The 14,220-nt window shown below is 36.4% G+C and overlaps 2 protein-coding genes across 4 annotated transcripts; one reads left to right on the forward strand and one right to left on the reverse strand.

Annotated features, from left to right (window-relative positions):
* Window positions 1-952: 952 nt before the first annotated feature.
* LOC124220121 (CD63 antigen) lies at window positions 953-11,377 on the forward strand. Of its 3 annotated transcripts, none has more exons than XM_046628583.2 (6): window positions 953-1,093; window positions 3,289-3,551; window positions 8,193-8,381; window positions 8,489-8,659; window positions 9,297-9,533; window positions 9,652-11,377. In XM_046628583.2, the coding sequence occupies exons 2-6, from the start codon at window positions 3,477-3,479 to the stop codon at window positions 9,859-9,861; spliced, it is 882 nt and encodes a 293-aa protein (XP_046484539.1). In that variant the 5' UTR covers window positions 953-1,093; window positions 3,289-3,476; the 3' UTR covers window positions 9,862-11,377. The 3 variants fall into 3 exon arrangements, with proteins under 3 accessions (XP_046484539.1, XP_046484540.1, XP_046484538.1); XM_046628582.2 differs by lacking the exon at window positions 953-1,093 and adding an exon at window positions 2,700-3,070; XM_046628584.2 differs by lacking the exon at window positions 3,289-3,551 and having other exon boundaries at window positions 974-1,093.
* Window positions 10,852-13,768, reverse strand: LOC124220120 (alpha-ketoglutarate-dependent dioxygenase alkB homolog 4). Its single transcript, XM_046628581.2, has 5 exons — window positions 13,439-13,768; window positions 12,788-12,910; window positions 12,559-12,651; window positions 11,961-12,397; window positions 10,852-11,885 (listed from the first exon to the last, which is right to left on the reverse strand). Exons 1-5 carry the CDS (start codon window positions 13,538-13,540, stop codon window positions 11,735-11,737), a joined length of 906 nt encoding a protein of 301 aa, XP_046484537.1. The 5' UTR covers window positions 13,541-13,768; the 3' UTR covers window positions 10,852-11,734.
* Between the last annotated feature and the right edge of the window lie 452 nt (window positions 13,769-14,220).

Below are 14,220 nucleotides of genomic sequence, written 5' to 3' on the forward strand. Positions count from 1 at the left end.
CAGCAAAATGTTCATTCCCGTGTTCATGAATACCCAGAAAATAAACCAATCGTCGTAACGCATGGACAAGTCGTCGTTTGAAATACAGAAATGCATGATTGGTTCAAGCCTGATTCGCGTTCCGTGTGCCTAACTGTCCTACACACCAGTACACACTGCATTATCGTGACGCTAGACACGAATGTGCTAGCGAGATATCTATTTCAGTCCCTAGATTAGACCCTCGAATGAGCCATGTCCGCCATCTTGGTAGGAGGTGTTTGCGCGCCACATACAAACCATATAGGAATTACATCAACGGCATAAGCATAGCAATTAACTTGATCTAATTTTGATTTATTGTTTGCTTCACGCATTTGAGATAAGTAACATATTTTTATAATAATAGATACAAGAAACACTTGAAATTTGTACAGCATCAAATAGGAATATTTATGCAATTCGTATATATTTATTGTAAGTAATGCTTGGGTTATTTCTTAACATAAAATACATATTTGGGGTGAGTAAAGTATGAACTGTAAACTGTGCCTGTATAATACGGCATTTTGTTCACGATCCTTAATACAAATACTATATCAGTGAAAATTGAAGAATTTTTAATTCGAAAATCACTTTTAATTTAAAGTATATTATATAGACAGTTATTCACATCGAGAGTCAGAAATACGAGAAAATTACATTTCGCGAAATGAGTCGAGCTGTATGAACATAGTTATAGCGTGAATCGCGCAAACACTTTCTACCGATATTGTTGATTTAATGTTAGTATATACGTTGACTGAGGATAAGTCAATGGTATAAATCGGTGTCTTATCTACTCCGAGGGAGTAAAGGGTATCCTCTCTGTATACTTTTTAGTCCGTGGCTGATAGTATCTTTTTCTCTGTCTTACTGCGTTGCGCATGCGCGCGGGTAAGTTGGTATAATACCAACAAAAAGTTTGTTCGTCAACGCGGTCGCATTCACCAAAGGACAGTGAGAGACAAGTAATTGGTACAACATTAAGAAATCAACAATGGCGCATGCGTTTTGTATTCGTGGATGCAATAACTAACATATGGCATCGAGATAGCGGTGTCACGTATAACCTGTAAGTATGAATTATTCTTTTGACAGAACATGTTAACTTTTTGGATTGGACTGTACGGAAAAAAAACCGTTGCCAATCTCTCTCAGCATGTGTCTGAGCTCAGTGGTCTTATATAACACATTCACCAATCAAATGCTATCATACTCTTGTAACTCATTCAGAACGCGTAGGAAAGTGTAGTAGCGAGATCAGTGGTAGCTGCAATATAATGTAATAAAAGCGGTCTTTCATTGACTGTCGGCATACTCTGTCGGTACTCAGCCAAAGTGCATCAGAAATTTAAAATGTCGAAGTGTAAAACTGTTTTGTCAGTTCTCGGTAATATCTATGACAAAATGGTCTATTAAAATACCGCTTATTATTACATTGTGATTTGACATGCAACTGAACAATATGAGTATGAATATTTTAGTATAGAAGCTTACCGGTGCGTGTCGTTTGACAATTTGCATCGTGTTTGAATTTTTTTTTTTTCATGCTGTATCATATTTCGTGAGATTAATCTTCTCAATTTAATTTTTCTGCCCTCTTTAGCACCTATTTACTCTCGGCATTTAGTCCAAGAAACATCCTGTTAAGATCTTTGGCTACTCTTTCTGTCAAGGTTACGAAATATATCTATATCAAAGTGCCTAAATTAATTCCGGGCAACATGTTCTACTTGAATTTTGGAAAAGAGTTTCATTAAAGTTTGCGGTGTGGGCAAATCTTGTCACTACAATACATTACGTGGCATTAGAACTGCAATTTTTGCAAAATTTCGGATCATTTGAAATGCCGATAAACTGTCTTTTGGGAGAGTAAAAATTAGATGGAATCAGTAAATATTTTATGCAAAAATTGGTTTCATTTGGAAGTGTGAAATCCACGGAATCTACCCTACAGTATACCTACATAATAGTGTTAAGATACACCCGTTCAAATGTCATTTTCGCAAACTTGAAAGTTTTTTCTTTCTCACAAACTCTACTTACCAATTTTGAAACAATTAATTACGAAGTAAAGTGATTACCATATTCACTACTTTAAGCTTGCGTATTTTTTTCAAAGAGCATAATGTTCCATACGATAAATTTTTCTGTGGAGACAAAAATGAGTTCTTACACACAAGAATATAGGTCAAATAATAATCATAAGTCTTAAATAATAGATATAAGATGTATGAAAATTTTGTTAGGATAGGAAATTATAAGATGTACATACTTCTTACGAAATATTGTGTACTGAAATATAAAATGGGTATTTCTCGTGTCTGAAGGGATTCAATTTTCAATGCCATATCGGCAATTAGGATTTATGAAGCGTTGTTAAAAGACTATAAGTAAATATGTACTCGGAGTAAATCACGTAATCGACATTTCTTAAGGCTTATCTCATGTCCCAGAGTATTATTAGCGACCATCTTTTTATGAACCAATCCGTGCTGTTTCAAGCATGACCTACAGGTATACAAGATGCGTAGGTATAACATACCGTGTCACATATAGTGAGATATGCATATTCAAGATAATTAGCAGGCTCTGAATGTGCTGCTCTTACATTAACACAGATCACACAAACGGAGATATACAGAAGTTGAAGCTGGCAGTTTTCCCTCTTCTGTGATTATGTAGTAACGTGTTATACTCGGTCTTCCTTGAAAATTGTTGGTATATCGTGACCCTCAATACTGCGAATTAGGTGTATTTGCTTCAGGCAATCAGCAGCCAAATGTTCGAGTTTCAAAATGTTTTCCCCATACTGGAGAGCAGCGTGGTAGCTGCCGTTCTACATAGTCATAAATATAAATGTTTCCCTCATATAATCACGAGGTTGCGCATCAATATCGTATAATATAAGTACGTTTACTATACCAGGTCGAAGTCGTGTATAAGGAAAGTTTATGCGAACTGAAGTGGACGATAATTCACCTTTCCGTACTTGACAGTGACACACGTCTGCCGATCGATTGTGATATACCTATATACCTACCAATAGGTATAGTCTAGCTGCTAAATGATATAAATCAGGGAAATTCCATTTATTTCATTTCTCTTTTATTCAGCGTGATAATTGGACGATCATATCGTGTAAACTGGTTCTCTCCACCGATTCCTCTCCGTCTGCATTGCATAAAAATTCGACAAATTTTCTTCCGTAACCGAGTGTACAGCATTGTTTTAAAATTATTCGTGTATTTTCATTTTTATTATCAGTAGATAGCGGCGCACCTGACTCGCCACTTAAGCCATGCACGGTCGCCATTAACATTTCGCGACTTGAAACAGCCACACGCTTATACAGTGCGAGGAAGTACATCGACGATCGGGAATAAATAACGAAGTGCAGAAGCGGATTTATACTGTCATCGGAAACAACAAGGACAATACTAGACACTTCAATTATGGGCGCAACGCATCTCGACGTCGGTCTACGATGTATCAAGTACCTGCTTTGTGCAGTAAACGCACTTTTTGTGGTCTGTATCGCTGTAGTATAACACACTTTACCTAACTCTCATGTTCGCACAGAGTTACATCATTTCTGCAGCCTTGCATTACAAAAATTATACCGAATAGACTCAAAGAAATGCATACGCAAGCCCGTTCTATAATCCCACAAGAATTCATACAATGTTTAGGCCAATTTTCAATTGGGGAAGCTAATTTCTTTTTTGAAGATAACTTTAAACTCACCAATCTGTTTCTCACACTTTATTCACGTGTATGGTTACTTTATTTATACTTTATTTATCCTGACCTTGCGAAAGGAACGAGAGAGGTATTTTTATCGGTATAAGCTACTCGCAATGTATCAGCTTGTGTATTTTTCCATTTGTTTTCGCAAATGTTTCAACCTTTGGACTACATATTTTTCTAACCACTACTATAAGATAAAATCGGAGCTGCATCAGACAATTGATGTCGAACGGCGCATTATTTCTTTGATTCATTGTTACGGTTCTGCAACAGCAATGTTTGTATAGTCCAATTTAAAATTGACAATTCGATCAAAGGATATTTCAACCGAAGTAAACACCCACCAATGACTCAGTGTAATTATACGATCGTGACGAACTTCGTTACATGTACTAGATTACACGCCTTCTTATCAACAGTACGGATAAAGTTTGCCGTGTTTCCTTGGCTGCGTCATGAATAGCTGTTATAAGCAATCGTTGAAAGAAACTGTTGTACTATTCGATACTTCAGTTTTCCGAACACTGTACACGCGTATTTGCCTATAACGTATGAACAGGTGCAGATACACAGCAGTTTCATCGAAATTCTTAACAATATCCAAATTATTTTTTTTATCTTTTGCGTCACTCGTTTCACGCGCAAACTCTATCATGAAATAATTATTTCCATGAGCGCGCTTTTAATTTTTGTGGTATACCCGTAATGCGTCACGCTGGTATTATGATATTGCCTGATATCTTGTACTATCAATGCATCGATTTAATATCACAGCCTTGTTTAACGTAGTTTGTAATCTTAGGGTCTACGCATACTGGTTGAAATCGGTTACGATTGGCAGCGATACGCGTAAATTTCAATTTTTTTCCACGTAGGTATCCTTGTGACATGGCGCACACTGACAGTAACCATCGACGAATGGCTTCAACCGAAAGCGAACATTATACTTAATGACTATAATTTTATACCTGTAATACAGTCGTTATGGGCTAGATGTCTGAACGAATCTGATCAGTAGCAATCAGAATCTACCTACAGACCCTCCACAACGTTAGTTCGGTAGTTGTTTAGGGTTCTTTTTCTCTATCTCGATACTGTCGTATCACTAACACGTTTACCGACTAACTGCAAGTGGGACGATTTAGGTAGGGGAAGAAATGAATGTTCATGTGTTGGAAAGAAATAATGTGGTTCATTGATAAGCGGTTGATAATTCTGAGTTTTGAAGTCGATACGAAGTGATTTTCCGATTTGAACGATATTGATAGGAGAGATGAAGTGGAAGTCGACTTGTTGGAATATGGGATGGATGTAGTTTTTATATTGTTGGACTGGAAGTGATTCGGAGACAAAGGCGTGTGAATTAACGGAGTGATGCAAGAATTAAAAATAGTGGGGAATAAATGCGGATGAATGAGTGAAATTTTACTTTTATTAGCCTGCGTGAGATGGGGTGGAAATATATAAGCAAAGGACAGACAAGAGATTATATGGTTACTACAAAGAGTGTGTAACGGTTACATGAGTTCGTGGTTCTGATGTAAGTCTGCCTGCAGACTGCAACTGCAGACACGACGTGCATTTTTCGAAATTTGCATACGTCTGTTGTCAGATGGAAAAAAACTCGCTGTGAGGGAAGATTCTGTTTCGACTTTGCAGAAAGACTTCCTGCAGTCTTCTTAAATTTTTACAACTTAATACAACGATACTAGAGTAATAAGTGATTAGAAAAGACTCTGTCCCAAAAGAAAAAAGGCAAAATTGTATGAAGATAATGCTGTAACAGCCAATGCACTGTACTAATTGTTACATAAATATGCTTGTTCAAATCATTATTAACACATACAATAATAAACATTGTTCGGCCGCTGCTTTCATCAAATCCGCCGATTGTTTTGAAACTTTTCATTTTAATTGTAGGATTGGTCGGAAACACCTTCGGTGAATGATTGTAGATTGTTCAATTCAACGATCTACATATTTCATAATTATTCAATAGCATCATAATTTTTATTACCTCCAGTTCTTTTGACGAAAATTTCACTCAAATTTACGTAAAAGGGTTTAGTTGATTTCAAATGTACGAAGGGTGGAATCCAAAATATGAATTCTACAACTTCGTAACGTTTTTATGAAAAAAGTACTACAGCAGAGGATAAAAAAAAATTCCTTTTCCCCAAAAATCTCTTCTGAATCGTGCGTGGATAGATTGTACACTGAGAGAAAAATTTGCGCATATAGTTAAAAATCTGTATAGTTAAAATATTATAGTCAGGAAGATAATTTTTATAGTAGAATTTACTAAAATTATTGTTCGGCGCACTATAAACACAATGTTAATTTTACCACACACTTCTAGTTGATCCAAGAACGTCAAAGGGACTATAATAATCGTACAATTAACTATATTTTTTGTTATAATGTTCACCATACACAGATGTTCATCAGGATTATATTCGTAAAGTGCGGTGAACTCTGTTCTGTAGTCTTCGATAGTATAGAGTATGGTTCAATTAACTAATTTATAATCAACTATTTACGGATAAGTATTTAGACCACCCGAGATGATTCCTGCAACTTTTGTCAGAGTTGAATGCACCATACATAGTTTGACTCGACTTAAATATGGTTAACGCTAATACAGTAATTATTCAGACAAGATCCTACGAACATAGTTTCAACAACCAAACATAAACTGTTGAAAATATTTGAAAATCTAGACACATTTACAACACAAAAGTGTAGTTGAATTACAAATTTCGTGTTATAAAGTGAATTACTAAGCATTCTCAATAAATGTGCATTATAATTTTGTGATTTTGCTTAACTTGGTTGGAAACACGCCAAAGGGTGTTTTGAATTTACTTCATCGTGCAGTAAATGTATCAGGTATATTTGGAAATTTCATTTACGGTACTTGGAATTTACTATAAATTCTGCTGAATTCACTTGATAAATGGAATAATCTTATTGATCAGTTTTCAGTGACTGTACCCGTCATGTCCGTATGGACCGTACATTGTATTATCAATCAAATAACGTCGTAGATTCTCATAAGGTAGTTTGGCGTAGTAGGTAGGGTGCCCGATTTATAATCCGAACATTGCCAGCGAAAGGGGTTCTTTGAGCCCCGGTTAGGAAAAGATAATGCGCTAGGTTTTAATCGATCCAAAATGCGTTTTCAACGATTGTAGCTACTGATAAGTTGTCAAAATGGTGTCTGCGCTCACGAAAAATCATTGAGATGAATTATCTACGAGTTCCTCATCTATTTTTTTTCATTCCAGTTTTACTATACATTTACGATGAAGGTATTCAACTCGTATAGTAAAAGTTAACAAACTGCAATCTACAATTTCTGTATTGAATTTCCAAATTATAAATCGAGTAACGATAAGTTTATCACGTTTATCGCACTAATGTTTAAACATGGTCAGGTCTTCATTATTGTACCGTTAACCATACAACTTTTGTCAGATGTAACGATAAGTTCATAGTTCGGAACAACATAATGCAATAAGTTCTATTAACTATAAATTCGTATTGTCCCCTGAGCACACTATGTATTTTTTATGGTAACGACAACCACAATTTTCTCTGAGTGTAATAATCATTGTTCGTCGTCAGTTCTTACGAAAGAGAAGCACTCGTAACGAGTTCAAGAAAGAAAAAGTTGTAATGGATTGTCTTTCTGTGAAATATAGATTTTTTTTTAAAGATTAATGTAAAATAAAATATTATTCAACAATTGCTGTTGATTTGATCGCTACCGTTCGACGCTGATCGGTGTACGTAGACCCTTATATTATTTCAAATGTTTTTCCTCGTGCATACGTATATAATACGTTTCTTGTTTTCATAAGATTAATATAAATATCTGTAACCATGTGTATTATCAGCGCAAGCAGCGATCGGACGATAAGATGTACAAGCTAGCCGCATTTCAGATATACCATGTGGTTATACACATACCTATACCGGGTGACTATGTGAAAATGTATCACACCACTCGTCAACCAGCTGGCGACGATTAATTTTTTGTGGATTAGAATATGGTGTGATTCGTTCCCTCATAGGGCGTTTTCCTTTCACGTCAATTTTCTGCCACAATACGACACTAACTGATTTCATCGGCTTATTCCGTTAGATCCGACCGCTGAAATCATTTATTCCGTTAGATCCGACCAATGAAATCGCTTATTAGTGCCGATTTGTATCGGAAAATTGATGTAAATGGAAGCGCACACAATCTTCCGGTATAATAATATGCATACCTAGCTTGCAAACGGATATGATACATTATAAGTTGCGAATACCAATTACTGTGATCGCGAATATAATCTACATGGCGTTGATCAGTCTCTAAAATAATGATTTGACTGATACAAGGATAATTCTCTAAGGATTAATTTTCCGGATAGCTAACAGGGGTGATGATCATCTCGATTGCCACAACAATTTACGCCGTTTACGAAGACTTTTCGCACTTCCTTGATCCGACTTACTTCTCGCCGGCAACTCTTCTTATGGTCGTCGGTGTCTTGATCTTCGTCATTGCTTTCTTGGGATGCTGCGGTGCGCTCAGAGAGAGCACTTGCATGGTTTTAGTGGTAAGATTCAAGATTGTTCGTTATTTAATAAAATTCTTTCAGTTATTTCATCAAATAAGACGTTAAAACAAATGTTTATTATATTTTAACTCACATTTGCGGTATAGTTTGCAGTGTCGATGTCTTTGGTGCTGATATTGGAAGCGTCCGCTGCGGTAGCTGCTTACTTTTTACAAGATGGAGTGAAAGATGTACTTTCAGACTTAATCGACACCAACATACAGCAGTATGAGAACAACCAGGAGGCTGCTTTCGCCGTAAACTTCTTGCAGTCAAAGGTATTGAAAATACATATAATCATTTTACACATTATTCGAATTTTCAATGAATTGTCAAATAACGTAGGTCAGCTGAAAACTTCCGCTAAAGTAACGATCGCAATAGTTTCTTGTAAAATCTTTCACAGTTGGCGGGTTAATCGGGCATCGGAATAAAATTAATATGGCCGTCAATGAAATGCTTACGATTTTAATTCAGTTATGAAATGATTTGCATCACTCATCAGTTGTCAAGTTCAATTTCATTTCAAATAAACCTCCAGCAAGAATGTTCCAGTCACGATTTGTGCTTGGACGAAATATTAGGAACATAGAACTTACACATGCTAGAGAAATTCACACGTATGTGTGTACGTGTATTGCCTATATTAAGGGTTTACTTTTGAACATCATGGCTTCGAATTATGAGTACGAAGTTAGTAACGTTACTTTAACTGTGCATCTATAGGAAAAATCGTTACTTGTGCACGCTTGGCAATGCCCGAAATTTAATAAGCCGTAACAAACAAAATATACTCTAATTTTGAAAAATCCAACTCCTTGAAAGTCATTATAAAATCAAAGAATAATGATTGTTTCCCTGACGTTTCGTTATACTTTAACGTTACTAATTTCGGCTTCGTTTCGAATTTTACAGCTTCGTTGCTGCGGATACGATAGTTACAAAGACTGGGACGGAGTGCTTACAGCCGACGAGAACGACATGGGGGTACCAAACTCGTGTTGCTCCTGGTACACCGCAGCTGATGATTTCTACAACGTGACCATGTGCGCTAGCGTTTACGAGGAAGGCTGCATCAGCCGGATGGCCGTGATCATTCATAGGAGCGCATTATACTTGGGTACCGGTGCGATCGCAATCGCTATGATTCAGGTGAATCTCGTACATAACGACTATTACCTATAGATCAACACCATATCGTCGTAAGAGTTCTATTCCCATTAGCAGCAGCACCCATACGTATTATTTAATAATTTTTACTAATGCGCAGATGACGGGAATAATGTTTGCCTGCATGCTTGGCCGCTCGATCAGAAGACAAAAGGTGGAGATAGAAAGACGTCGTTGGGAAGTACGCGAGAGTTTGGTGAACGGTTATCAGCAAATTGGAAAGGCAGATCCGGCCTCTACCTTCCCTGTAATTTATATGAAATCACCAGATTTCCCCCTGAAACACCCTTACGATAATGCTAATGCTTAGTCGGCGCATTATTTTTTACCGCTAAAATTATGTTTATCAATTTCGACACTAGAGTAAATTTAATGGATGACACCTTTATCCAGCCACTCCGAAACTGAAAATTAATATTCAATGCACGTTGCAGATCAATTTAATAAAGGATTTGCATTGAAAACAAAAGAGAGATATGTAAAAAGGTGAATGGGATACAGATGACTAAACAGAAACAAAATTTGCAAAATTGAAACTTTTCGTTTTTTAGGTATATTTTGTATTTTCTAGAGATTATAATATTATGTGTATCTAGATTTAAGGGGGATTCAGAGCTTCATGTCACAAGTGTGATTGGGGAGTCAAAATATCAGAACCCATTATATGCTTCAGTAGAAACTGAACGCTCCTTCACAACAATTTATTCAGAAACGTTGAGTGTGTTTGGCATGTTTTTTTCGTGCACTCATTTCAACTTATATGAAACGCAATAGTTAGACGCCTAACAACTTGTACGAAAGGTCTTGTTGCTTGATATCCGTATAGTTTAGCAAAATATCAGGTGATTGCTCTTTTTTGACGCCACATTACAGAACGAATATGGTATGTTGGATCTTGATTCTAAGCATGCGAAATTCAAATGCTAATACATTTAGTACAAGCAGAAGCACGTGGAGCTGTTTAGTCTTATGTTATTCTAATGAAATTATCCGTTTCAAGATCATAAGACAGGATTTAGGAAAATATACACATTTGTGATACAATTCTTGGCAAATTTAAAAAAATAAAAATTAAATGATACTATTATTATTACGAAAGTGATTGTTCTTAACTGGATGAAGAAACTATTTTCATCCATATTACACGTAATATCAGGAGCCATTAAATTCCCTGAACCCTAAACGTTTTTATGAAGCTATTGCAAAATCAAAAATATCGTCGTGTTCCAATTTTGAAACATTCATAAACTAGATAAAAAAATATTGAACGGCACGCGCTGAGTCATTTTTCAAGAAATCCGTGTTTTCTGAACATTTAATGTGTCGGCACAGCTAAAAAGGAAGTCACTGCTCGACCTATGACTTACAACAGAAGTTTTCTCCCCTATGAGGCAACAATCTAAGTGTATAATTTAAAACTGATTCAACTAATCGTGGAGTTACACATGTGCTTGAGTAATTTTTATATAACTGTGTAAATACATGCAAAATTACTTGCACAACGTCGATTTCACGCTAGTAGAAACAATATCCGTAATTTTTTACAAAATTTTCTTACTACGAGGTGCAATTATTATTCAGAATGGCTAGGTGTATCGTTGAAGTTAACTTTATAAATAACAGATATTAAAAAAGTACATATATATGTGGAGGTATAAAGAAACAGTTATTGCAATATTGATATCAATGTTTAAAAACGGGTTTGCAAATTTATGAATGTGATTTATCAGATAATTTATAAATACAACTCACATTTACACTATGATATATATGTATGTATACAAAATATTGTAAAAAATTAGAATAAATTGTAATTACACCGATAACTATGACTATTCGTCAAAAAATTTCCTTAAATGACCACTTGATCGGGCAGACGCAATAAATCAATTGTATAACAGTCAAAAGACAAATAATGATAGTAGCAATGGTAATAACAACAATATACCGTGGCCTGATAAATTAAAAAAACGTACAAACATTTTGGAAAGGACAAAATTGATGACGTCGTGTTTTTCTCACAAACATTCGACATTGTAATAACCAACTAGAATGACTCAAAATCCGAACAGGTGACTAATCTTCAAGATATGATTAACATGAGTGTAAAATTCACTTTATCTACAATTGACCATTTATAAATTGATCTAATAACTTACGCTACAATATAACAGTGGTTTCCATCACCAAAATATGCGTGCTTTCTCTAAAATTTTACTACCTTCATCAAAATGATCACCACCTTCCAAGTAAGGTGGCGTAAATTCACGATACGCGATGCAAAGACGACGGCCCTTAACATCTTCCCTGAGTACAGCATGTTCCCAGTTGTACCTATTCGAAACAAAGCAACAGTTTACCTTAAAAGCACCAATAAATTTTTGTGTAGTTTTTTTTAACGTATCTTACCTTGATGCACCATATAAAACCATAAGCGATCTTGCAGGCATTGGCAATCGCACGACTACATGTTCCATAGCTTCCATATTGGGTTGCGTTTTCTTTGAATTCAAGATAGATTCGACAACAGATGGGTAAGTCTCAACGTCAGGCAAATTATAACGATACAACGCATCTGTGTAGGGTGTCATCGTGAGAACCGCATCGCCAGTGATGTTTACAGTGATTATACGCTCGCCCCAGATCCAGCAGTCATCTATATGAGGATCAATTGATGCTCCACGCAGCGGATCGTATTCAAGACTGCATTGTTCGATTGTTTGAAATCCTTGAAGCAAGGGAACGTTTGCAAATTTTTCCTGTACGAATCTCGTTACTGCGGGAAAACCAGAGAAATTTCCCAAACGAAGTCGACGCCTTTTAAAATTGCACTTAGGCCCGTAATTCTGCAAATTATAATCAATTTCAGTTGGCATTTTGCGCTTGTAAACGAATTTGAGAAGATTTCAATACAGCCAGTGCAAACACTTGTACAATGTAGAAAATTGGAAGATTGACAATGGCATGTTTTAAATTAGGACATCTCATTTATTGGAGATACACGTACCTGTTTTCTGCGCCCGCTCTGTGAAAGGTCCCATGGCAATTCATCGAGTTTTTTAATCAAGATCTTTGCTTTATTTTTGCTTAAGAAATTTGGCTGAAACAATGATTGTCTTGTTATAATTTTTAATGATTGTCTAACTTTTCCTCTAATACCAAATTTCGATTGCAAGTTTCAATACTACATTGACTAATCATTTTACAGGAGTATCGCATAAATGTATGGAAAGTACCTCTATGTAAACACCAGGATAGTCTATCGGCACTCCAATGTGATTTGGATGTTGATTACTAGACAAATTCCATCCGGGCCAAGCTTTGTCACAGTAGATACAGTAGACATAAGTTCTTTTATTCTGAAAAGTAAACATCTCAATTACCATGTGACCTCATAGTTTGTAGTTACAGTCATTGAAAAAAACTATCTTGATATAAGTCCCGCTATTATTTTGTATTTTTATTGTAGTTTATCCAATATGCTCAGAATTATTAGTCATGTTTTCTGATTCTCTCGAAGAGCTATTATTTTTCTAACACGTGTTTTTTTCTGTCTTTGCAAAAAATTTCGGTTCTTCTCATATTCTTTGATATTCTCTTCTAATCCTAGCCCATCAGTTCGACTTGATACTTTTACTAGAATTTCAATTTTCCTTACAACTCCATCAGAATGAATTTTATTTGTTTTTTCTCCACCATACAGTCTAGATTGAGACTTTGGCAGAGATGCTCTTTTGTAGTAGTTAGAAAAACACTTTTTATGAAAGTTTATTACAGTCAAGTGACACAGAAATCCTTGAATAGTCGAGTTCTAGCACGATGGTTATCATTTATAAATTTCTTAGAGTTGAGGTTAAAATGGTTAGAATCAAACAAGTTGTAGTTACTTGTAAATTATCGGCCAGGTTTATTCTCGGTATGCGGTATGCGGTTTCGCAAATCAGACAGGATCGAATCCCTTTGCAGCCGCATGGTCGATCAATTTCCATACTATTTAATTCGACGAATTATCCAATTACCGCCGGTGACAGATACGTAAACACTTGTACTCGGTACTTGTCGTACTTGTGCAGAACGGTGACGCTTTAAGGATTTCTCCCACTACGATCTCGCTCAGAGCTCTACCCAATTTCTGGAAGTCGCAGAACGGAAGAATCATGGAGACTAGAGGTAAGGAGGCCGAACGCAATGCTGACAAAATGGACTGTGAAAGTGATGAACGATCCGCGGATTGTGGCAGCGCTACCACTGCGGGCTCCGTCAGCGCGGTGATTTTGAATCGTCGATTCTCTCGTATGTATCCTATTCGTAACCAGGCGCTGGTATCGCTTGTGGATACATCCCGAACTACAAGATCTTTCATCACTTTCACGATCCACTTTTCGACGATTCCGTGATATGCGTTCAGCCTCCTTACCTCTAGTCTCCATGGGTAGAATCCACAGAGTAGTAGGAAGGAAATAATACTCAAGCAGCACTTGGCTCAAAAGCTGGCCCAGTTTTTGGGGCAACGTAAGAAGCATTGTCAAGGTGCGATTTAAGCGCCTCTTGCGGTGTAAGCCCGAATAGCGCACTTACCCCCTTCACCACATGATCTTACGATTCGCCGTTTGCAAACCTTTTCCTCGGATTTAATGTCGGTTGAGATTAGAGAAGCAATCACTCGGTT

Source organism: Neodiprion pinetum, chromosome 5, assembly GCF_021155775.2.
Source record: "Neodiprion pinetum isolate iyNeoPine1 chromosome 5, iyNeoPine1.2, whole genome shotgun sequence".
Taxonomy (NCBI): domain Eukaryota; kingdom Metazoa; phylum Arthropoda; class Insecta; order Hymenoptera; family Diprionidae; genus Neodiprion; species Neodiprion pinetum.

Excerpts from the sequence above, each read along its gene's own strand:
- LOC124220121 (XM_046628583.2), top strand. The coding sequence starts at position 3,477 with ATGGGCGCAACGCATCTCGACGTCGGTCTACGATGTATCAAGTACCTG. Across the intron at positions 3,552-8,192 it reads CAGTAAACGCACTTTTTGTG|CTAACAGGGGTGATGATCAT; the intron begins GTCTGTATCGCT and ends TTTTCCGGATAG. Across the intron at positions 9,534-9,651 it reads TCGCAATCGCTATGATTCAG|ATGACGGGAATAATGTTTGC; the intron begins GTGAATCTCGTA and ends ACTAATGCGCAG.
- LOC124220120 (XM_046628581.2), bottom strand. The coding sequence starts at position 13,540 with ATGGAAATTGATCGACCATGCGGCTGCAAAGGGATTCGATCCTGTCTG. Across the intron at positions 12,398-12,558 it reads AGAGCGGGCGCAGAAAACAG|AATTACGGGCCTAAGTGCAA; the intron begins GTACGTGTATCT and ends TATAATTTGCAG. Across the intron at positions 11,886-11,960 it reads GTTTTATATGGTGCATCAAG|GTACAACTGGGAACATGCTG; the intron begins GTAAGATACGTT and ends TGTTTCGAATAG.